Source organism: Ambystoma mexicanum, chromosome 7q (assembly GCF_040938575.1).
Source record: "Ambystoma mexicanum isolate Mex_15411 chromosome 7q, UKY_AmexF1_1, whole genome shotgun sequence".
NCBI lineage: Eukaryota > Metazoa > Chordata > Amphibia > Caudata > Ambystomatidae > Ambystoma > Ambystoma mexicanum.
In genome coordinates, this window is record NC_090941.1 from 117,241,011 (window position 1) to 117,264,319 (window position 23,309).

The following is a 23,309-nucleotide window of genomic DNA, read 5'->3' on the forward strand; positions in this document are numbered from 1 at the left end:
TAAGATGGCACTTTTGTCATCAAGACTGACTTCAAGCCAAAGGGAGAGAGCTAGCTCTTCACCGGGAATGCACACAGCAAACAAGAAAACTTGAAAAACATGTTCAACATGTACACCCTCCTTATGACTACCACCCAGGACACGCCCACGTTTGTCTATCAGGCCATATGCGTTAAATCTGACATTGCATCGTCCTAGATACAAGCTAGCCATAACTGAGTTTTCCCACTTACAAGTAAAAATAGATATTTTATGGTATCAAAAAAAGTTTTCAAGATTCTAATCCGGGTAGTTTAAACTCTTTGTGTAATCATCTCATAGAGCAAAACAAGTTTGTCTGCCAAGATTCCCATTTCATACAATCGCTCAAGGGTAGTCTTCTCTTTCTTCCTGGTCTGTCTTCTCTTTCTGTTCGATCAGCAGCATGCTTTTGGACATTACCTTAACCATTACCCACCTGGCAGGGCGGTTACTTTGACTAATAACTGCAGGTTCTCTCTGCCAGTTTCTACACACGCATTGGCAATGCCAACAGTTTGGGCTTTTGTGTAGGCATGGGAAAGGCACTTGCCAGGCACAGCCCTAGTGGTATTAACTACCCATTGTTGGTAGCAGGTGCAAAAAGGTGCGAGTACCTGGTCGTCTAATAGCAGTGCCTGTCAATAGCTTAAAATGTAGGCAGAAGCCAAGAATGTTGGCTTTGCCAATGCATGTTTTAAACAGGACTTCAGTGGCTTTGCCAATGCGTTTTTCTTAACAGGACTTCAGTGAAGGACGTGCAGAGTGCTTATTAATCGAGTGGCCGAAGGCAGGCCTGGTAAGAACTTTTTATTACACCAGAAGTGTGTTTACAACTCCAATTAAGTCATTAACTCTCTGAAGACTGCTTTGAACAAATGCGGGCAGGCACTTTGAATGCAAAGCCTGATGCTAAGGCTTGATTAAATTGAGCTCAAAGAGTTCCCACGAGGAGTTGTTTTGGGCGGGCAGAGGTAGGAATGGGTGGGAATGGCTAATGGGATTAGTACAGCAATGGGCAGGCAATGGGTGGGCTAGTAACCAAACAACACCTACAGACTCTGTGTCCCTCCTCCTATGTCATTTCTCCTTATCTGTACTCCAATGCAATAGTTTTGGCTTATAGGTGTCGCAATAGCCACCCAATAGCCCAAACTAACAAGCAGCAAAAACACCCAACAGCTCTCATCTTTACATTCTGAATGGTTAAAAAGACGTTCGGTATGATACAGAGGAATGGGAGATGGAAGTAGGCAATCACTCCAAGAGACAGTGGCATGTAAACAATATGGTCCAAAAAGCAATGTTTCCACTTCCCCGAAGCAAATGCTAAACCTTGGAAGCTTTCGACCCACCAACCATGTGTGACCGGCGTTAAGTAACAGTAGAAAGATTGTAGAGGACCATGAGGGGATATACATTAATCATAGCATGGGAAAGCTGAAGAGCACCCATGATAATGCTTGTTCCAATTGGTTCCATGTGCTAATATACCGCAACAATATCGCCATACAAAAATATTGCCAAATTTTTGTAGCAATATTATGGCATGGAACCTGCGGGGGACACCCCCCGCAAACCTTGCATTCATTTTTAAAGGAGCGGGGGACACCCCCGCAACCCCTGCTCCCAAAAACCCCAAAATGATCCCCCCAAAAATATTGCCTATCTCCGTTCCAGACGACCATATATGCGGCAATATTTTTGGTGGGGATAATATTTAGTGATACCTTCCAATTGTGAGGCCCTGCAACCTCAAATGTGTATGATGCAGAGGTGAAAAGGGGAAAAGGAGGTGGGTAGCGGGCTAGCAATCAGCTTTTCTAAAACCAAGGCGCTTGGGAATGATGTGCCAATGGAAGAGGAACAAGTTCTTCTTTGTAGACAGAAAAGCATGTGCCTCTTCTAGTCACATACCACAAGGAGGGAACATAAAACATGAGGAGATCACCAGATTGCACGGTTCTCTGTGACTTGAAGAAGGGGCAGGTCCCTGCCAGTCGGACACTTGAATGCAGGGGTGGACTGACAGGCCCATAAGGAAATCTGGAGATTTGCCGGTAGGCCTCTGAACCCCGGTACACTTGTGTGTGGTATTTGCAAATTTTCCCAAGGGAAAAGGGTTGGACTCGCTCAAAATGTGTAATAAGGGACATCTTTGAAAAATATTTCCAGGGCCTTTTTTGGCTCCCAGTCCCCCCCTACTTGAGTGCCAGACCAGCGACGGAATGTAGGGTTCTGTACTCTCTTTTGCTGGCAAGCTATGCAAATCTAAGCACTATGTCTAGAACTTCAGGGGTGAACACAAAGCACACTTTGGAACTTGAAGGGGCTAACACTTTCCTTCTGGATGCAATGAATAAGCATGGAGATTCTTCCAATTACAAATGAAGACTTCTTATAACTTCATGTACTCATGGGCTATGTGGTAAGCAAGAACATCAAAATCACAGGGATGCTCTAAGTGACCATTTACTGTTTTACTGTTTCAGGCAACTTTATGGTTCGACAGAATACTGTGTTCCTTTTCCTCTGGCTTTAGTTTGACCATTAGTAGCCATTCATAATGAGCGCAAGAGAATCACAAAAACAAATCGGACTAGGGTCATCTCTGTGCGGTTCGCATCTGCCAGTCTTTTTAAGAGCTTCCATCATCACTGCACTCCACTGACGCTGTTCCTGGTCATCCCAAGCTGGCTCTCACCTTTTCCAGATGCCCTGCCACTTCACCAGTCCTGCTTTCCTTTTCAGCATCGCCTGTGGCCCACCTCCCAGCCGCTGGGGTCTACCCACTGTTCCAGGGCAGACAGCAGAGCTCTTTGTCCCCAGTTAATGAGGTTTATCATCTCTGGCAAACAAGAGTGTTAATAGCAGGACGTGTGCAGATTATTTTAAGTACCTTTATGCATTTAGGCCCTCAAATAGATTTCCTTTTAACACATAAGGGCACATAATGGAGTACGAAATATAACTATAAAATGGATACCTGGCATATTTATTGGTCAGGTTGGAGTGATTTGGCATCAGAAAAAAGGTTTGCTGACACATGGACACAGTGAAATAAAATGTTAACATCCAAGCTTATAGAAAATACTCTGGGGCTCATTTTGGTGCATTCAAGTCATGCCCCATTTGCATGTATTTGTATGGCAGAGAGGGAGGGCACTCCCGGTCTCTCCGCAATACAAAATACTCCAGCATTTTCACTGGCATGGGTTTTCAAATGCTGGGGATTCCTATGGAGTCCGCTGGCCTTTTATTACAGGAAAAAGCAGGCGGACTCCACAGAAAGCAAAAACAAAGAGGTGATGGCTGGAAGATTTACAATGAGTCTTAACCTCTAGTATAGCTCTGGGCAACCATCCAGACCATCGTTATTCGCCTGCCAAGCCATTACAGAAGGGGAAAGACATATGCAAATCAGGCTTGGTGCCACCCCAAAAGGGGAAGTCCAGCCCGAACTACCTTCTGCACGAGACCACAAGCATACCCAGAAATCCATTGCAAACATGGCACGCAGTATTTACTTAAGTTGCAAGGGGAGTGCCCTCCCCTTTTGCACTCCACCGTGCAAATGAGGGAATTTTGGTGGCAGAGACCTGTGCATGCAAAAGCGCAAATGTACTGGTCCCTGCCACCGAATTACACAGAGTCAAATATGACTTCCCATGTCTTTTTTAGTCAAAAAGATTGCCAAGGATATGCTCCTTATACGTGCAGTGTGTACATTACATTTCATGGTGGGTGTGCCCTCCAAAATGGTCAAGTAAAGGTTCCTGCAATACCTTTCTATGTCTGTCCGTGTCGCGGGACTTCTCTCTTAGCCAGTCAATAGTGTGGAAATCTTCATATGTTCCAACATCGGGCAATGGCTCATCCAGGAAGTCCATCAGATTGCCGGAGCCGTTCATCTCTCCTATGTTAGCCATGTTGGGATCTTTGAAACAGAAAGTGTAAAGGTAATCAATGCAGAATACAGTATTGTTTTGGAAAATGGTTAGTGACAATCAATCTTAAAGGACAACACATGAAATCATTGTGTGTAACCCAAAAAATCATTGCACCTACAGTAGCAATCAAACTGATACCGCAGACTAAAAACTGCATACAAAACCGTTGATACTACTAGCAGTTGCCAAGTACAAATTATCCTGCTGTATAGGATGCTTGGTCAATATAATCCTTCTCATTTCAGGGGCAACTTTCAACCTGTAGAATCACATCATCCTGTACAATCACGTCAAATATCTGTTGTTGTGGAAACTGTTAAAAGCTCATCTCTTGTAGTGGAATTTAACCAGGTCTGTAAATGTAATGCGACACTCACTGTCGTCAACATACTTAGAGCAACCAAACATCTGTGCAGGGTGCACCATCATCAGGAACCTTCTGTGACTATTTAACTTTTTTTCTTGCATCAAATAATGCTTCAAATTGAACAACGTGAAAATGAGCTAGCTGAGAAATCTTGTTTCCAGGAACTTTACAGTAGTGTTGCACTATAGAAGAGACAGGAACCTATTGGCGAGGAGCTTTTGGCAACTTAAAACGAGGACAGGGTCTACTGACATTGTGGATACTTACAGGATTTACATTGACTCGCTGACCGATTTGGCAATTTTTCAAAACAATGACCCCAGACTGAGAATAAAATGTAAAGATGTTATTTAACACAAGCTTTTTGAGGGGATCTGGTTCAGGCCACATTTTCTGGTCACTGGCTACAGTTTTCAGTCAATATCTAAACCTTGTGAGGGAACATGGCCTATCTGGAAATGTAGACGTCAATCCCGGCTAGCAGGTAAGGATTATCCTTCCCGTCTACTTCTCAGGGGATTTTGGGAACTCAGACTTAAGTTCCTAGTTGTAATGTTCTTCTCTCTGTCTCTTCCACAAAGGACTCGGGGAACTCAGGTGTTCAAGTGTGCAGTGATGGTCCACTCTGTGATAATCTACTCAGCCTATTTGTCAGAGGGATCTGGAAATTCAGACTAACATTCCCAACATGCATTTTTTCCCACTCAAAGATTCTCCACTTGGAACACTTTCTAAAAGAAATCTGGGAATTCTCACTTTAATTATCAGTGTGTAATGTTCCTCAAATCAGTGATTCTTCACTCAACCTCATTATCAGAAGGCTCTGAAAATGTTGACTGCAAAGTACAAAGTTTCTAATTTCAATGATTCTCCGCTCAATGCTTTTTAAAGAGGGATATGGGAATTTGGACTGAAATTCCAAACGTCCAATATTTCAGCATTCAATTATTCTATACTCAATCACTTTATCACAGGGTTGTGGAAATTTGAACTGTAATCCCCAAAGTGCAATGTTTCTCCAATCAGCTGCCAAGGTCAGGAATTCCCCCCAGTATGGCACCTCATTGCATCACTGCTCCTCTGTATCTGGAGGCAATCTAGGTATGTGCATAATTCCATGTACCTAGCACTGATAGAGTATGTTAAGTAATGTAACATAAAGTGATCTTGTATAGCACACATCTGCCATTTTGGTGACCACAATCCACATGATTCTGCAAGAAAATGAGAGGGGTTTGGGGGGGGGGGGTCTTGGGGGGTTAGTGCAATAGCAGTAGTGGGAGGCCCAAAACCTGTGGTCTTGAAATTCCTTCCCAGTAGTGCCCAAGACATGATTGCAGCATGGTTCTAGGTTGGTGGCAGTCGATTTGAGTAGGTTTTATCCGTATACAGTTGTTTTGCCAGCAGGTTTCTTTGATGAGTTTTTTAATGAAAAATATTAATTGAAAAAAACTCACAAAAAATAAAGGCGGGTGGGTAAGAGGGTACACGGGGCAAGAGGGTTATGGATAGGGATTAAATAATAGGAAGTGGGGGCAACCACCCAAATGTGAAATAAAATGCGATTCGTTTTTTCAATGAAAAATATTTCTAAAAAAACAAATTAAAAAAAAGCTGGTGGCAAAAGAACATAGAACTCTTTTTATCAAGAGAGGAAACCCAAAGATTAGGTGATATTGTTGCAACAAAATAGAGAGTGCCACTTGTGTGGATGGGCAGGTGGTATGTAATGGTGCTACTGATGTAGCGGGCAGTGCAATGAGCTCTTTTTAGCTCTGCTAAGGGGTAATGAGGTGAGGGTGGTGCTGGTAGGCTAAAAAGCTTCTCTGTGTCTGGACGTCTATGTATGCACAGTGAGGATGTGGTCATGAACACAAGAGGAAAGCACAATCATGCAATAAGGTTTTAGACTAACATTTTGATTTTTTATTAGGAGTTTTCACGACAAAAGGGACCTTAGTTTAGAAAAGGATTTCCTCTTCAGTATTAAACAAACCAACAGCCCTATAGATATGACTCTCTATATACCTGCATCTTTATGGCCAGAACAAGTATCTGCGGGACATTTTGGGTAGAAGAAAGGGTAAAGGGCTGACAGTAGCCTACAAAAGCTTGAGGATAGAGGGTTCATTCTGAAAAGAGAAATGGGGATTCCATGTGTCACCTAAGGGCGTCCTCTCCCCATTCCCCAAGTTCCCTCTACTGATGTGATCCTCTCTCGCATATCCACCCTAAGGGATGGGATCAAAAAGTGATGGCCTTTCCCTGGCCCTCTGAGAGGAGGATCCAGGGGGAAAAGAAGTGAGGACACACTCAGCTTCCTCACACTATCCACAACCTCTCCCTAATCCTCTTCCCCCACCCCCCATTAGCTGCCTTGAGGTAACCTGTCTAATTTAAGTTCAGGAACCCATGCCAAGCAAAGTGGGAGGGTTGTACTTCATTCGGCTTCTGTGGTAAGGGAGGGGGTGTGGATGCTCCCCTCTAGGATTGACAGCTTTCACCTCTTTTTGCACTTCCACATACTCCTGTTCCTTCAGTTCTCTCTACACCTTCACGGAATGGCTTGCCTGTCACGAGAATGTTGCCTAGTTCGATTGCCGTATGGTGGGGGCCAGGGAGGGGGAGTCATGGGACCATACGTTAGGGACAAGGTGCAGTGGGAAAATGAGGATTAAGTGGGGAGAAAGAAATGCAAGTATAGGGTCTCTGAGATTAGAGTTCTTTGTGGTGATGTTAACAAGGAATAAGAGGTGACACAAGGTTTGGGGGCAAAAGGGCTAAAGGGTGGTTGAAAGAAGTTTCAAGGGTGCAAGTGGTGAGAGAACATAAGGATTGTATATTTGGTGTTCGTTTTCAAGGCGGTAGAGAGACAGAAGGGGAAGTCCTTGAAAGAGGCAAGGAGTGAAGAGGGGCAGGCTTCTTACAGCACCATAGAAGGGGCAACATGGTCATCTTCAGTTGGTGGACTTGGGGGGTAATTCAGAGTAGAGGGAGAGGGGGGTGAAGGTTTGAACTAGGTAGTAATTGTTAAAGAGGGTGTTGCGAGCAGAGATGAAATGGTGTGAGGCTTGGTCAATGGCGGAAGCCTGGGTATGAGAGGGCGCTATAACCTTAGCTCTGTAGGGAGTAGGACAATCAGGTTTGAATGTAAAGCCCCGTTAAGTCCCGCTTTGCCGCGGACGCTTCTCCAGTACTACTGCGATCGACAAAGGATTTGCTGTTATACTCACTACAAGATCCAGCAGGCTTTGCTGCATCAAGGGCTGGGTGGAGCTATATAAGCTCAGGATCGCGCGCACCGCGCGCGCGCACCCGTGTAAAGCCCCGTTAAGTCCCGCTTTGCCGCGGACGCTTCTCCAGTACTACTGCGATCGACAAAGGATTTGCTGTTATACTCACTACAAGATCCAGCAGGTGAATGGAAGAGTGAACTGTGCACTACTTGGAGATAATATAGCCATAAAACAGACTATATAACATACTTTCTCTTATTTAGGCTTTGCTGCATCAAGGGCTGGGTGGAGCTATATAAGCTCAGGATCGCGCGCACCGCGCGCGCGCACCCGTGTAAAGCCCCGTTAAGTCCCGCTTTGCCGCGGACGCTTCTCCAGTACTACTGCGATCGACAAAGGATTTGCTGTTATACTCACTACAAGATCCAGCAGGTGAATGGAAGAGTGAACTGTGCACTACTTGGAGATAATATAGCCATAAAACAGACTATATAACATACTTTCTCTTATTTAGGCTTTGCTGCATCAAGGGCTGGGTGGAGCTATATAAGCTCAGGATCGCGCGCACCGCGCGAGCGCACCCGTGTAAAGCCCCGTTAAGTCCCACTTCGCCGCAGCAACGCGGCTAGTGCTGGTTATTTTAGCGGGTGTTTTGTTTACAGTTGGACGCTAGGGAAGCACACTGTAGTTAGGTGCTATTAAAACTCTGTGGCGTCCGGAAAAAGGCATCCCAGTGTCAAGATGTTTACACTCCGTACTGGCATGCCTTGCACCGAACGAGTTCATGCCTTAATGGAGTCCACTTCAAGAGACAGCCCAGCGTTGTCTACAAACACGGTACGACCTTCTGCCAAAAGTGCACCGTGGGACAAGCGAATAAAGAAGAGAAGCTCACGACTGGATTTCGCCATGGGCGACTTAAGGAACTTTGGGTTCAACAGTTGTCGGACATTACGCTCTGTAGCTAGAATGCCTGAACTTAACAATCTAACTGTATCGAATATAGAAGCGCAGCCCCTTTGTAATGACGTAGGGGCGTGCTCTGCTCAGAAATCTGTGGTGAATTCACAAGTGACACAGGTCACAGATGGTGACAAGGAAGTGGAAGAACAGCCATGTAATATTTCACTGTCTGATTCAATGATACTCCAAAATGCTCGTTCAGGGGTTGTTAGCTCAGCTCCCCTTCCGATAGAAAGCCAGGATGTTGGTGTTGCTAAAGATGTTGCAATTATTGAGCTGGAATCATCGGACTCTTGCTTTGTGGCCAAGGACGACACTTTTGATCTTTCCAAATCGCCAGCATTGTTTAATACTGGAGACATTACAGAATCTGAAAGTTCGATCTCATTTATTCCGCCGACTCCCAGGAGACCAAATGGAAATAGCTCGATTATAAGTCCGGCTCTCGTGTTAAAAAAAGATGATCCTTTAACACTGGAAAAAATGAACATGGCTTTGAAGGCTCTAGCTAGACTGTTTGAAACCTTAGACTCCAAAATCAATGTAATACAAGATAATGTTGATAATTTCCAGAGATCTCAAAAGGCATTTAGTTTGTCCTTGGCCCGAAAGCAAGAGGCTGATGCTGATCAGGCAGCCCATTTTTCTAAACAGTTGGGTATGATGTTATTATCCTGCCAAAACATTGATGACCAGCTGAATGGCAAACTGAACCCAGTTACAGTTGGGGGAAATATACAAAGTGTTAACACTGTTGTGCCCTTTGTTGAGGGCATTATAAGAGAGGTGACAGATAGGGAGACAATGAATGTACCAATGGGGCCACTATCTGACCCAAGAATTGAAATAATTAAATCTGTTCACGGTGGGAAGGAAGGAAAGTCTGTGAAGTCTGTGGAGATGACACTGGTGAATCCCATACCCGATCAGTTAATACTGAGGGAAAAGGAGGCAGGGGTTCCCATGGTTGATGATTCAAAAATTAGAGAAACACAGCAGTTAAAAGGGGCGTACACGATATTTGCAAAAAAATCTAAGGGCCCCTCCAATCAATCAATGTTAAACCCAAAGAAGTCAAAAAATCAGAAGTCCAAAACAACGGCTGTGAGTGGGTCTACGAAACAATTCTTTAAATCCCTGTCTAAACCAGATAGAAGCTCAATGTTAGCTTCTAGTGCTATCACAAAAAAATATCAAAATCTATCTCAGGAAAGACAAAGAATGTTGAACAAGGGTAAGGATCCCAACCACAGGACTCTCCCTTATGCTCCCTTAGATGAGTTGGTGCATGTTGCGCAGGAGCTGGGGAGCGGATCTACTAATGTAACGGCCCCAACCCAAGTGCCACCTGTACCGAAGAATAAGCGAGTGAAAGCTAACTCAATGCCCAATGTCACAGTTAATACGCAGGACCTTATGAAAGCTGTGGATGAGTATATGAATCAATTCCATCCTAAGCCACATGTGACTCACCCTCTGTCTCAGACTTGTAATCCATCACTGGAGAAACCTGAATTAGGGGATGATGAAAACACTAATGGCGAAAGGACCCTCCCGACTCAGGAAGTAAAGTCTTCTAAGAATGACCTACTAATAAATAAAACAATTTTGGATGCGCAAGACAACCTACAAAATAATATCCTATGTACAATTAAAGACTGTCTAGTTGCTTTGACCACGGAACAAAAAAGCCTTAAATCTTCCTTGAAGGCAATGGGGAGTGGCCACTCTGGTGTGGGAAATCCATCTCATGAAGAATGCATCTCTAAGAATGTAACGTTTAAATCCCCACTGGAGGAGACCCAATGCTACAAGACTAGAGATTCACTTAGTAAACAGAATCATTCTGATGTTAAGGTACCACACAAGAGTAAAAAGCCTACCCAATTATTTTCCCTGTTCCTTAGTTGTCGGGGGGGTTCCTTTCCAACATACATAATGAACAGAGGAAGCATCATGCAAATATTTGCAGATATCCCAAATTTGGAAGATATCTCCTCTGGTGATCTAGTACAAGTGGAGTTCCCCGATGATAATGATCCAACGGTGTCCTGTATGTGGTTAAGTTCTCGCATCATTTACAATATCATTTGGTCCGCTAGATCTGAATTCTTTGATTTGGGTTTTGATTTAATTCCTACTACTAAGGAACAGCCGGTGGAAGCTATCACTAAACCAACTAGTCAGGTAATTAGTGGTGAGCATACCTCAGGTAGGGGATGCAGCTGTGGGAAAGCATAACTAGGAATTGATGACCCTGATGTTCGGGGTCAGAAATTGGTAGTCATGAGCTGGAATACGAGGGGATATAAACATTTGTTAAATAATGCTAAGTGTGATCTCAAAGATTGTGATCTAGCCCTTATGCAAGAAACCTGGTTGACTGTCCCCCTATCGTGGAACAATCATTATGTCCATTTAGTTCCAGCAATTAAGGGACAGAAAGGTAGACCAATGTCTGGGTTGGTGACTATCTCCAATATGTCTACGATAACTAATATCTCTGAGGGGCCCAACCCAAACTCCTATTTGCAATGTTCAGTAATTATGTTCCAAAAGCTGAAATTTTTAGTTATAAATATATATTGGAACCCAATTGCAATTTCAACCTCTACTCTCCTTAATGATTTGAATACATTAATGGAAGACAATATAACTATCCCGGACATCGCGCATGTAATATTAGCCGGGGATTTGAATATGCATTTGTTGGCATCATCTAAGAAAAGGAGTTTGGATCGGGTTTCGCCGTGGAGAACTTTTATTAACACGTGGGATCTAATTATGTTGAATGGGGCAGTGGAAACTGATAACCCTCCATCATACACGTGGTCTTGTGGCGCTCAAAATGCTACAATTGACTATATGTATGTTGATAGAAGGCTGTTTGAGAAAATCTCCGAGTTTAGGGTAGTTCCCACCATAGCGAGTGATCATTGGATTTTGAGAGCCGAGTTTGTGATCCAAACCAAGGAAGAACTTCGCTCCAGTCCAAATCAATTGAGTGGTCTTATTATTAACGCCCAACGAAACAGACTTTACTGGTCAAGCGATGCACTGCAAACATTTGCACGCAGTGTAACGAATGACCAACAGCGATTGGTAAGAGGTATGGATGTTGCTGATTATCATGATAAAATGCATCTCTTTGCCCCTGCTTCAACTACAGAAACTAATAAGAGCAGGCAGCAGCATATCCATATGTTCGATTTGGCCATTAGAGATCGAAAGAGGCAATACCGAAAACAGAAAAGACAGATTTCTAACTTACCGGTACAGTATCGTGAATTGACTTTACGCAAATTGAAGACCAAATATAGAAATTGGATTCGAGGTCACAAAGCTAATATGTTCCAACATGATGGGGAAAAATGGCTACAGATGGTCCAAACTAAAAATACATCACAAATCTGGAAAATGATAAATAATGGAGCAGGAGCTCCGCAGCTAACGGCACAACTTAATGGCGTGTCGGAAAAAAGTTGGGTCGCCTATTTCACTAGCATTTACGCTCTTCCGGCGAATAGTACCTCAAAGTTGAATCTAGAAATATTGAATTCAGCCTTTCAGATTAGTTTTGACCGTGAAGATGTTTTGTTTTATATCAACAAAGCTAGCTCTTCAAGAGCTCCTGGTCCTGACGGTTTATCAAATAATGTCCTAAAACAGAATCCGGAGTTATGGGCATCTATTCTCTATGCTATCTTCCAGGTCCTGCAAATAAAACAGGCAGTTCCTCCGTCGTGGTGTAAGGCCATCACAGTGCCAATTTATAAGAAAGGCGACCGAACAAATCCGGCCAGTTACCGTCCGATTTCTCTTCTTGACGCTCCTGGCAAGATTTTCAGCAGAATTGTTTTAAGAGACCTTGACAATTGGGCTTCAAAAGAGAATCGACGAGATCCATTTCAAACTGGTTTTGTGCGAGGTCTTGGCACAAGCATCAATATAACGACCCTCAATGCAATCAAAGAGTTATACGCCACAAGGAATCAACCAATATATCTGGCGTATGTTGACTTTCGAGTGGCCTTTGACTCGGTAGATCGGAACCTATTGTTGGAGAAGCTACTGAAATTTGGCTGTCCACCCTCACTTGTGCATTTGATACATTTGCTTCATTCGAACACTTCAATGAAAGTTAAATTGAATTTAGAAGGGCTGCTATCAGATGAAATACCAACTAAACGCGGCCTAAAACAAGGCTGCATCTTAGCCTCTACATTGTTTAATTTGTTTATATTTGATCTTGGCAATGAATTCAACAATGTTGTGAATGACGCCCCGAAACTTGGCAACCAGGTCATTGCATGGCTCCTGTATGCAGATGATTTAGTTCTTATCTCTAAAACACCGAGAGGCCTGCAAAATATGCTTGATAAACTTGACCAGTACGTTGCCAAAAACAACTTGACCTTAAATTTGGAGAAAACACAGGTGATGGAACTGGGGAGACTTGGACTTAGATCAAAGAAACAGTATTGTTGGCTTTTGAACAAACAGAGGTTAAAAATAGTCAATGAATACAAATACTTAGGAGTCATATTTAGCAACTCCTCCACTAATATACCCCAAAGAGTTGGTATAGAGAGTAAATTGTCCACTCTAATCTCGCAAGCGAGAATCTTGCAATATAAGTATGGCAAGTTCTCATGCAAACACATTCTCACCTTTTATCAACAGAAAGTAATCCCCATTGTTACCTATGGTTCAGAAGCCTGGTCACCTCCACAGGCTGGTTATTGGAACAAAATTGAGGCTAGGTTTTGGAAGAAAGTTCTGAATCTTCCAAACTCTTGCCCAAACGCACTGCTTCGTTTTGAGTTGGGAATTCTCTCCGTGAACATACAAGTGTCCTGGAAGAGATGCTGCTTATTCCGGAAATGTGTGATGGGCTTATCCAGCAATAGTGTGCTAAGAATCCTGGCAGACTATTTATTGCGGTCAGAACATTTATTCCCAGTAAATTGGAGAGCGGCTGTTTTGTCGGATCTAACAGAAGCTAATATCACATTAGATCTATTACTATCCAATCCTACCAAAGCTAAAACCAAATTGTATCATTTAGATTGGCACATAACGCAACAGAACTGTATGAAGCTAAAAGATTTTGATAGAGCTATGTTTGGGCATAAAAAACTCCAAGGAACTGCTGATTATCTATTAAAATGTCCTTCCCATAAATTGAGAAATCAAATAATGCGATTTCGTTTGAATCTATGGCCAACGAAACAAGTTTTGCTAAGGAGGGGTATCATTAAGAGAGACTGTCTTTTTTGTCGATTCTGCAATGATGCAAAAGTCGAAGAAACATTGAAACATCTACTGATAGAATGTGCTGCATTACAATCACAGAGAAAGGATTTGGTTGACAAACTAACAAGGCATCATTACATAAGACGCTCTAATGATGAGCTATGGTATGAGCTGTTCGCAACCCCAAAGATAACAATAAGAATAGCCACTATCCATTTCCTAAACAAAATATTATGTCCCATATTCAAGTGAGTAACTAATCTGCCCATTGAAAGAAATGGAAGAAATGGGATAGTATTTGGCTCTCTATATATATCTTGATTGTGGTATGGTTGTATCTGATTTTAACATGTGATTTTAACATGTGATGTTTTTTTCTTCTCCTTTTTTTTTTTAATGATGCATGTATCTTGTTTTAAACCTCGTTTTGAAAGGTTGATTTAATCAGCCATCCAAAATAAAAAAAAATAAAAAAAATAAAAAGAATTTAGATTTACTAACAAGGGGAAGTGGCACAGAGGAAAGGTATGGGATAGAGAGAGACGTATGTCCAGTAGCCCAGGAGTGAGTGGTCAAAGAGAGAGTGGTCAATGTAGTCAGTGGGGAGTATTGAGAAGGTGAAGCAGGATGATTGGAAGATGAGATCCAGGGATGTACCACAGATGTCAGTTGGTTGGTTGTACAGGGTGGACACAGAGTGGTTGGAGAAAATTAAGTCAAGTTTGAGAATGTGGTCAGAGGGGATTGTAGGAAAGTTGGAGTTCCCCCAACGTCTACTCTCTCCACGGGCAGAGAGTCAACAATGTTTGCTTCTTTTACTTCATTACATTTTATTTCTAATGTATGCTGGTCCTTGTAGTTTGCATTCCTTATATTTAAAAAAATCCTTTTAACCAGCTAATATAACAAACTTGTTTCAACCTCTTTACATAATTGTTTTTAGCAGTTTATTGTAGACTGAATGAATTTAATGTAGTAGATTTGTAGATCTACCGTTTGTAGAACTATGTAGCAAAATGCTAGAGTACTGAAAAGGAATATCAGAGTAACCAGGGACTACATTTCCCAGCTCTACCTGTGGCGTACATCTTCAAGCCTCATCAGTGAGTGCCTCCTGGACACAAAAGGGTGCTGACGCAAAGCCTGTTTGTGCATGTTCTGTATTGTAAGGGCTCAGGCACACGGCCCTTCCATTTTCTGAAATCCAAGCAAACATTGCTTGACTATTATATTCTTAATGCATTATCGTTGCTTAGTTTTATTTCAACATGCCTTCTGTTAAGACTCATTAAATTTACAGATCTTACACTCATCCACCTATCTGGCCCCTTCCCGCAGACTCCTATTTCCACAACCTCTGGTTGAAGTTCAATGCTGCCATCTGCATGGGTGTGGCAGCCTGAAGTTCCTAATTCTGACTCTAAAATCATAACTGTACATCATACCTTAACTCCAATGGTTCCAGTTGTTCTGGGAGCCCTCAGTATTACTACTACTTGGGATATTAACTCTAGATCAATCATATTTTATTTAGCAGCTACTGATTCATACCAAACAAATTTCAAATGAATATCTTTGATACCCACATTAACGAAGCATTACTTCACCCCCATCCCGTTGCGTAGAGCTGATTGTCGCAAACGTGGCGTTAATGCATCTAATTTCACCATGATATCATGTTCCAGATTACCTATAACTACTCATATGGACATTCATATTTTTCTGGCAAGTTTTTGAAATACCAATCTGCACAATCCTGCCGGCTGGACATTTTCAACACCATTCAATCACATTCTTTGGATTACTTTTTTCGGTTTCATGTGGATAGAGTTGGTCAACCCAGTGGAGGTGTGGCTTGTATTGTCACTAATAGATTCACCTGCAAACATCTTTCCTCCCCAAAATATTCTTCTTTTGAACTTTTATCCTTATCTGTGAGTTCTTCTCAGTTATGACTGTAGTATGTCGCTTGATTTATCATCCACCTTTTAAAGCAATCAGACTTTTCAAATGATTCCTCCAATTTAATTTCTGAAGCTACTGTGATGAATACATGGATGTCATCACTTCCCCCTGAGGGCAGCACCTCCCAATGAAGCTCGGGAGGTGAGCCCGCTACCCAATAGTCCCCCTGGGGGTAATACTCAGTGGGAGGACCTCATGGGGAGAGTCTCCCACACTGGGGACCAGGACGACAATCCAAGGGAAACGTGTATTCCAACTCTATACCCAGCTGCCATACATCCCCAGGTCACTCACACCGCACCTCCATAATACCTAACCACCCCATGTATGTGTGTAGGGCCATAAGGCTGACCACTACTGAGATGAAGAAGAGGACAGATGACCCAAGTAACACCTATGGGACTCCAACTGAGACAAAGAAGAGGCACAGAGTCATGAAGAATATGTGGTGGAATGCTAATCACCATTCTATCTTTACACAGAGGCAGGACTGGGAGATTAGGATACAAACTGACCAAGGACTTACAGAACTATATGAGAATCCGGAGGAACTGCTTTGCGGAGAGTCTTAGCTGTACCAGCAGCCAAAGAATAAGGACCGCCCAGCCTGTGAGATTCGAAGGAAACGTGGAGAAGAAGAAATCCCTTTGGTCTCGGGGGGGAACCAAGTACCCGGATGCCTGGAGCAAACCTAGAGTTGCATTGGGAGCAGGAAACTGGTACCACGAGTGAGAAGCGCAAGACCAGAGCCAGCGGGCAGAGAAACAACCATGCAGCCCTGCAAATGACCGCAAGCACTCAAGGAGGATTGTCAGAGCATCCAGAGGCCTGCAAAGGTCAAGGGCTAGATGCTGGTGATGGTGGGGCTTTGGAAAGCAGGGTCTGGGTCCCACATGCAAACCATTAGGTTTCTTCCTCGTGAGAGTACTTGGCGAGAGAGGGAGCCAAGTTGGTCAGAATGAAACAGAAGAGAAAGCAGGGTCTGGGATCCACACATAAGAACAAGACATCTTCCATGTGACAGTACTTGACAAGCTATGGAGCCATGTTGGTGAGAATGAAACAGAAGAGAAAGCAGGGTCTGCGACCTACATAAAAAACGAGGTATCTTTCTCTGGAAAATGCTTGGCGAGAGAGGAAGCCAAGTTGGTCGGAACGAGACAGAAGATAAAGCAGGGTCTGGGACCAACACGCAAAAACGAGGTATCCTCCTTGTGACGGTACTTGGCAAGAGAGGGAGCCAAGTTGGTCAAACCAAGGAGCAAGAGAGACCAGTCGGGGACCCCAAAGAAATAAAATGTCTTGCTCACAGCAAAGCTTGACAGGAGAATTAACCAAGTGGGCCAAGCCAAAGAGAGGGAGAGGAGGGCCTGAGATCCCTCTAGCAGTTGTGAACTGTGTAAACCAAGTCTGAGAAAAGACCAGAGAAAGGGAGTCATTCCCCCCTGGCATTATGGACTGCAAACCTAGTCTGAGTGAAGGCAAGGGAAAGAGAGTTATTCTGCCGGGCATTGTGAAGTGCAAAATAAGCCTCTGTCATGGCCACTGGACAGGAACCCCAGTTCGCATCCCCTAAAGGGTCCAGTTGGACCCAGTCCTGGCACCTTTGGCACCAGGCTCATAAGAAAGTGTGCTCTGCACACTTTTTCCCTTGGGCATGTGTCATTCCATCTCATATCAGTCAACCACTTGTATATGGACCAGGCGTGGCCATAGGAATCAATGAAACAGCACGTGCAGCATCATTTGGGAGTGGCAGGGTGGAACCATCTAGCTGAGCAAGGGGGCGTTGCCAGGACCAGGCTATTTAAGCCTTCAGCACCCGCAGGCCTGAGCTTCGCGTTATTCTGCCTAAGCAGCATAACGCTCACCGCCGCCTCAGAAGCATCTTACCCGTTTTCCAGTGCAACCATCTCAGAGAAGCCTCTTACCTGTCTCCCAGCGAAAGCATCTCGGAGAAGCTTTTACCTGTCATCCAGTGAAACCATCGCAGAGGCGCAACTTACCCGTTTTCTCCATCAGAACCAGCTGAATCATCGCTGAAGCGTCTCTTACCTGCTTACAGTGACTCCATCCGCGATCGACCAGAGCGCACTTACCTGGCTCGTGGAATACAACCACTGTCTGCACGCCTTACCTGACCTTCAGTTCAGACACCAACTCAGAAGTTCGACACGGCCAGCTTCGTCGCGGTTGCAAGCATCCTTCACCTGCCGCCAGGTCCGTGCACTGCAACTCTTCTCCAAGCGCCATCAGCTATACCTGCAGGAGGAAAGAACAAATAAGGTTAGAAACCTAATTTAGACATTTGCTAAGGTCACGCACCATCGCATCTAGCGCTTACCTTTGGATTCCAGCTAGTCATCTTCTTGGGAACACTTCAAAGTCCTCCATCGGCGCAACGGCTCCGCTGGGCTGCCATCACCTATAAGGGAGAAAGAGACATTATTAAGAGTACAAACTTAAATCATATGACAAGACATTAATACTTATATGAACAATAATCATCACAAAGACTCTTACCTTCAAAGTGGTTCGGTCACAGCTGGCCTGGGCCTCCACATCTATGGACCAGTGAAGCAACTGGGTCATCTTGAAGCGCCCCTGCTGATGAGAAGCAGGATGGAGAGCTCACCCTAACTATCTATCATGTGAGCCTATATGGGTAAACGCTTACTTACCTAATTTTGGCATGAAAGGTTTGAGGGGAGTCACAATACCTCTACACCCTTCTCAATGCCTCTCGTGTTCCTGCAGTGGCGTACCAGCATCCAGAACAGTATACTTGGCAGCAGCTGGGGGTGAGAACCGATCCCGGGGAGCCAAATCCAGGGAGGGCTCCAACCGTGCGCCAACGTCCCCGTAGAGACAAGGTGAGCGTAACAGCCTGAGAAAAGGTCAGGGGAGGGAGTCATTCCCCTGCCATTGTAAAAATCCTGATAGCAAGATACCTGGAGAAGGAAGGCATTCTCCAGGAACCCAATAGTGAAGAAACAACTATAGGCAATAAGGAATGTTGATGTTTGAGCTGGAACTTTAATCTGGAACATTGTTTTGTGCCTTGAAAAGGGGTTGAGACCTGGGGAAGGGAGTAATTTCCTTGGGTAAAGATCCCACCTAAGAACTAGAGCTGTGGTCAATTGTCCAGAAGAAGGGAGTCATTCCTTTGCACAAAGAAGATCCATTACTTAATTAGTTAGTTGTAAGTGTAAGGGACAGAAGCAGGGTTTTTGACACAGGATGGTGGACTCTTGATTTAGATGGACATCCTGACAGAACCCTTAGTATTTTAGTTGAGGTATGGAAACCCCTCCTAGAGTTAGAGAAAGGTAGGTTTTCTCTTTTGTTTATGGCATAATAAACGGTTATGCCATAACCCATGCCACCTGTGTGCCAGTCGCCTCCTTACACTACAGTGAATAACACCACTAATCTCTTTCTTGGTGATTTTCATTTACAAAACAATAACAACTTTGCTTCACATTTTGGGAACTTTTAGTATCTTTCAACTTATCACAACGGGTATCTGGCCCGCCTCACTCCCTAAGCAACCAACCTGATTTTATCATTGCACCTGACTCTCTTATTACTTATTCAGCCCCAGGTGCCATTGCCTGGTCAGATCATTTTTTGATTCCTTTCCATCTTTGTGTTCATAGTACATATCATACTGGTCAACCAATCGTCCCTAACTTCATTACTCGTAGCACTTCCTACCACTGTACTTTTATTTTGCAACATGCATCAATGACAACAGTTTTTTTGGCATCTGATGAGATGGACAGCAATACTTTGTTTGATAGTTTTAATAATACTATTCTCACTTCTATGTTAATACCCATGGCCCTCTAACATGGAAAAAACAATATAGACCTAACACCAACCCATGGTACACTACTGAACTGTTGAGTGTTATGTAAACTTGAAAAACAATGAAAGCCGCTACATACTGCAGAGACTTAAACAGCTGCGCCTAACTCACCAAAACCAGTAAACCAGTAAACCACTGCTAAATCAAATATCTATATGACAAATATTTTAAAATCTTATTCGTATCCAATAATTCTTTTTGCAACTGTGAGAAATTGTCTGCATCCTACTGCAGCTACAGTTCCGACTATGTCAATAAACACATTTCAAGATATCAATTCTTCTTTTGCTTCTGAAAAGGTTTTGATTTGGAGCCAACTTTGGGAGAAAACATTGGCAGATGATATTTCTTTATTTCTCCACCATTAAGTTGCAGTTCTGGACTTTTGACTTCCTTTGTTAGAGACATTGACATCTATTTTGAACTCTATTAAACATACGTCCTAAACAGATGATTTAATGCTGGTTAACGTTTGGAAAAGGTTACGCTCTTCTTCTCAATCCGCTCCTTTGAAGCTCATTCACAATTCCCTATCTTAAGGTACCTTTCCCTCTTATTTCAAATTGGGATTTATTGCACCTCTACTTCAGAAGCCATTCCTTGATTTTGAAAACTTTTACAATCTCAGGCCAATGACTAGCCTCCCCTTTTTAGGTACAATTCTTGAAAAGGTAGTTTTGAATCAGTGGAGTGATCCTATAGCTCAAAACTATCTGTTTTGCCCATATCAATCTGGCTTTCACAAGTTTCAGTGTACCAAAACAGATACACATGTGTGACTAGATGGCATACTGAAGATTACTAATGATGGTTATGCTTGTTTACTGGTATTATTGAATCTCTCTGTGGCATTTGATACCATTAACCGTTATGTTCTTATTTCAATAATTAATGGCTGGATGGGCTGTGACGGTGCAGTATTACAATGGTTCTAGTCTTATTTGACATTACGGTCACACAATGGATTATTGTGCAATCAAGAAGGTATTTGCCAGTTCCAGTCTTATGTAAAGTTCTCCCTGGTTCAATTGTGTCCCCTACTGTTTTTACCTTCATGTTGAACCTCTGTGAGGCATCATCTCTTACTACAATATCACTACTCACCAGTAGGCTGATGACACATGATTGTGTCTTCAGCGAAGGTCATTGGCGATGTAAAAGATTGTCTATCGAACATTGAGAAATGGACGAAATTAGCTGACCTTAAAGTTAATTCAAGTGAAACTGTGTTTATTCTTTTTGCTTCCCCAAATCAGGAAGTTGATATCAAAACGTGGCCTCCCCAATTTAGGGGTTAAAGGTATTTTATTTTCTCTTACATCCACTGCTAGATCCATGGGGTTCTGGCTGGGATCCAAACTTGGGTTGAAATATTTTGAAAAAAGTGTAGATCACCAAATGTTCAACTTGTAGATACACCTTAGATACAATATTTTATTCTGAAAGCTTTATTTCGTATGGCTCTCCAGGTACTGTTTCTCTCAAATAATGATGGAGGCAATACTACCTATATCAGAGTTCCTAAAAGTTTACTATGGCTCCTTAGATCAGCCCTCCATTCTGCAGCTCAGTTGGTCCTGGGTAGAAGGAAATTCGACCATATTTCCCCAATTCAGATTGAACTGCACTGGCTCCCTTTGGAACCATGCACCAAGTTTAGATTTGCCCGGATTACCTTTAATGCTGTAGTGCTTAGCGAACCTCCAAGTTTGAGTAATCGCCTGATCATCTCCAGAGGCTCTCAAGCTACCCTTAGTAAAGACATTCTTTGACTTTCGATCCCAAAAGTGACAAAATTTCATGCATCTTGCAATCCATTTTCTGTTGCCCCTCTGCACCCGTGGAACTCATTGCCGGTTTCTGATCGGCTGGCTTCCACCCTGCTTAATTTTCACAAAAATACCTTACTGTTTCCAAACTAGTTTTTTCAACTCAAAATGATTCATGTCTTATTGCTTGTGTAGTCCCTTCCTGTTTTTGTTCTCTGCTCTGATGCCTATGGATTAGGCCCACACAATACAACATTTAAAAAAAAACAATAAAACAATAAAATAGGGTCTAGATCAGTGAATAAAGAGTTGGGGGTGGGCAGAAAGCTAGTAGAGTAGATGAATAGTGAGCTGAGTCAGAGCAGGATTTGAATATCATTGTGTTCAAAGGAGAGAGGCAGAAAGTTAGATGATGGGAGGCGGGTGGATGTCTTAGAGTTATTGATTATAAGCCGAATACCTCTCTTAATAGTTTGAGCAGAGTGGGGAAAAGAGTCAGAGTCCACATCGACAGCATCAGGTAGGGCCCTGTCATGGCAGGGATCCATGTTCCAGTAATGCCATGACAGATTTTAGAGTTATGGGAGTCAAAGCGGTCAATAAGGGAGGATGTTTTATCAAAAAAAAGATTGGGATTCCACGAAAAAGAGTGCGTTGGGACAGGAGAATGAGAGATATAAGTGGGAGGCAACAAGAGGTAGGTGATGTGGGTCGATAGGGTAAGAGTAAGACTGACAAGCCAGGGTGCATTTGTTTGCGGCACAAAGGAAGAGAGCAACAGGGGGTGAGTCATGCTGCATTTATGCATTGAATCATCAAGTGATGAGTAGAGAGCACACAGTGAGGAGAAGGTGTATATGCATAATGAAGGGAAGTGGGGGTCTGGTGGAAAAGCTAGCAGTCAATAGTCCAAAACAATAGGCTGATAGAGACCAAAACAGTATCAACAGGCCAGTAACAACCAAATAATTGCCAATAGAACAATAGTGAGCAAAATAAATGATATAGTAACTGCAGTCCAGTACAAACCAAAAAACAACAATTGTCCATTAGAGACCAAAACAAATTAAAAGTAGGCCAGTAGCGACCAAAACATTTTACAATAGACTGGTAGCAACAGAAATAATAATAAATAGTTCGCCTCCGGCGGAAATGCCCAATGGCAGTATCTGGTCTCTGTAGCTAAAACCAGGGACACTCGTAAACTGTGAAAGCTATTGAGCACCTTTAACTCTAAATCTATTAATCATGTGCTGTTTGGAATTGGAGAACAAGAGTAGCTGAGGTACATCAGTAAAACTTTCAATGAAACAGGCACACACTCAGGCGATCAAATAGGGCCAGTGGCCAAATTTAATATAGGCTTTGACTGAGCGGACATAAACTTAAAAATCGGTGCACTTAAAGATTCGAGGGCACCTGGCCCGAATGCCCTCCACCCCCAATGTTATTATAAGGAATGAACCAGTATTTTGGGGAGAGCTGATATACCTTGTGTTTGTAAAGGTATGCGAGGAAGGACTGTTCCTAGCATCTTGGCATCATTCCATACTAGTCGAGAACATGCCCTGAGAACTATAGGCTGACAGCCTTGCTCAACGCAACTGGAAAACATTTTGCGTCATTATTACTGGATAGAGTTTCTAAATGGTTTTCTAAATGGGTTGAGTCAATGAAATTGCTGAGTAAGCTCCAAATGGGCATTTGGGCGGGTTCAGGCACCTCCCACTGTCTTTGGCTACTAGATTATTTGAATAAAACAGCTAAGATTAAGGATCAGCCAGGTCTACCTGTGGTCATGATTGATTTTCGGGCAGCCTTTAAAATGGTAAACAGAAACAAACTATGGGCTAAAATGTCACGTCTGGGCTGCCCGCAAGATCTCTTATTCACTATTAAGGGACTGTACAAGAA

The 23,309-nt window shown here is 43.1% G+C and overlaps 1 protein-coding gene across 1 annotated transcript in view; it reads right to left on the reverse strand.

The window, feature by feature from the left end:
• CLCN4 (chloride voltage-gated channel 4) overlaps positions 1 to 23,309 on the reverse strand; it is a 336,781-nt gene that overhangs the window by 186,142 nt on the left and 127,330 nt on the right. The window contains exon 3 of the mRNA XM_069640618.1: positions 3,804 to 3,955. Within this exon, the coding sequence (XP_069496719.1) occupies positions 3,804 to 3,955 (152 nt within the window). The remainder of the gene's footprint in view (positions 1 to 3,803; positions 3,956 to 23,309) is intronic.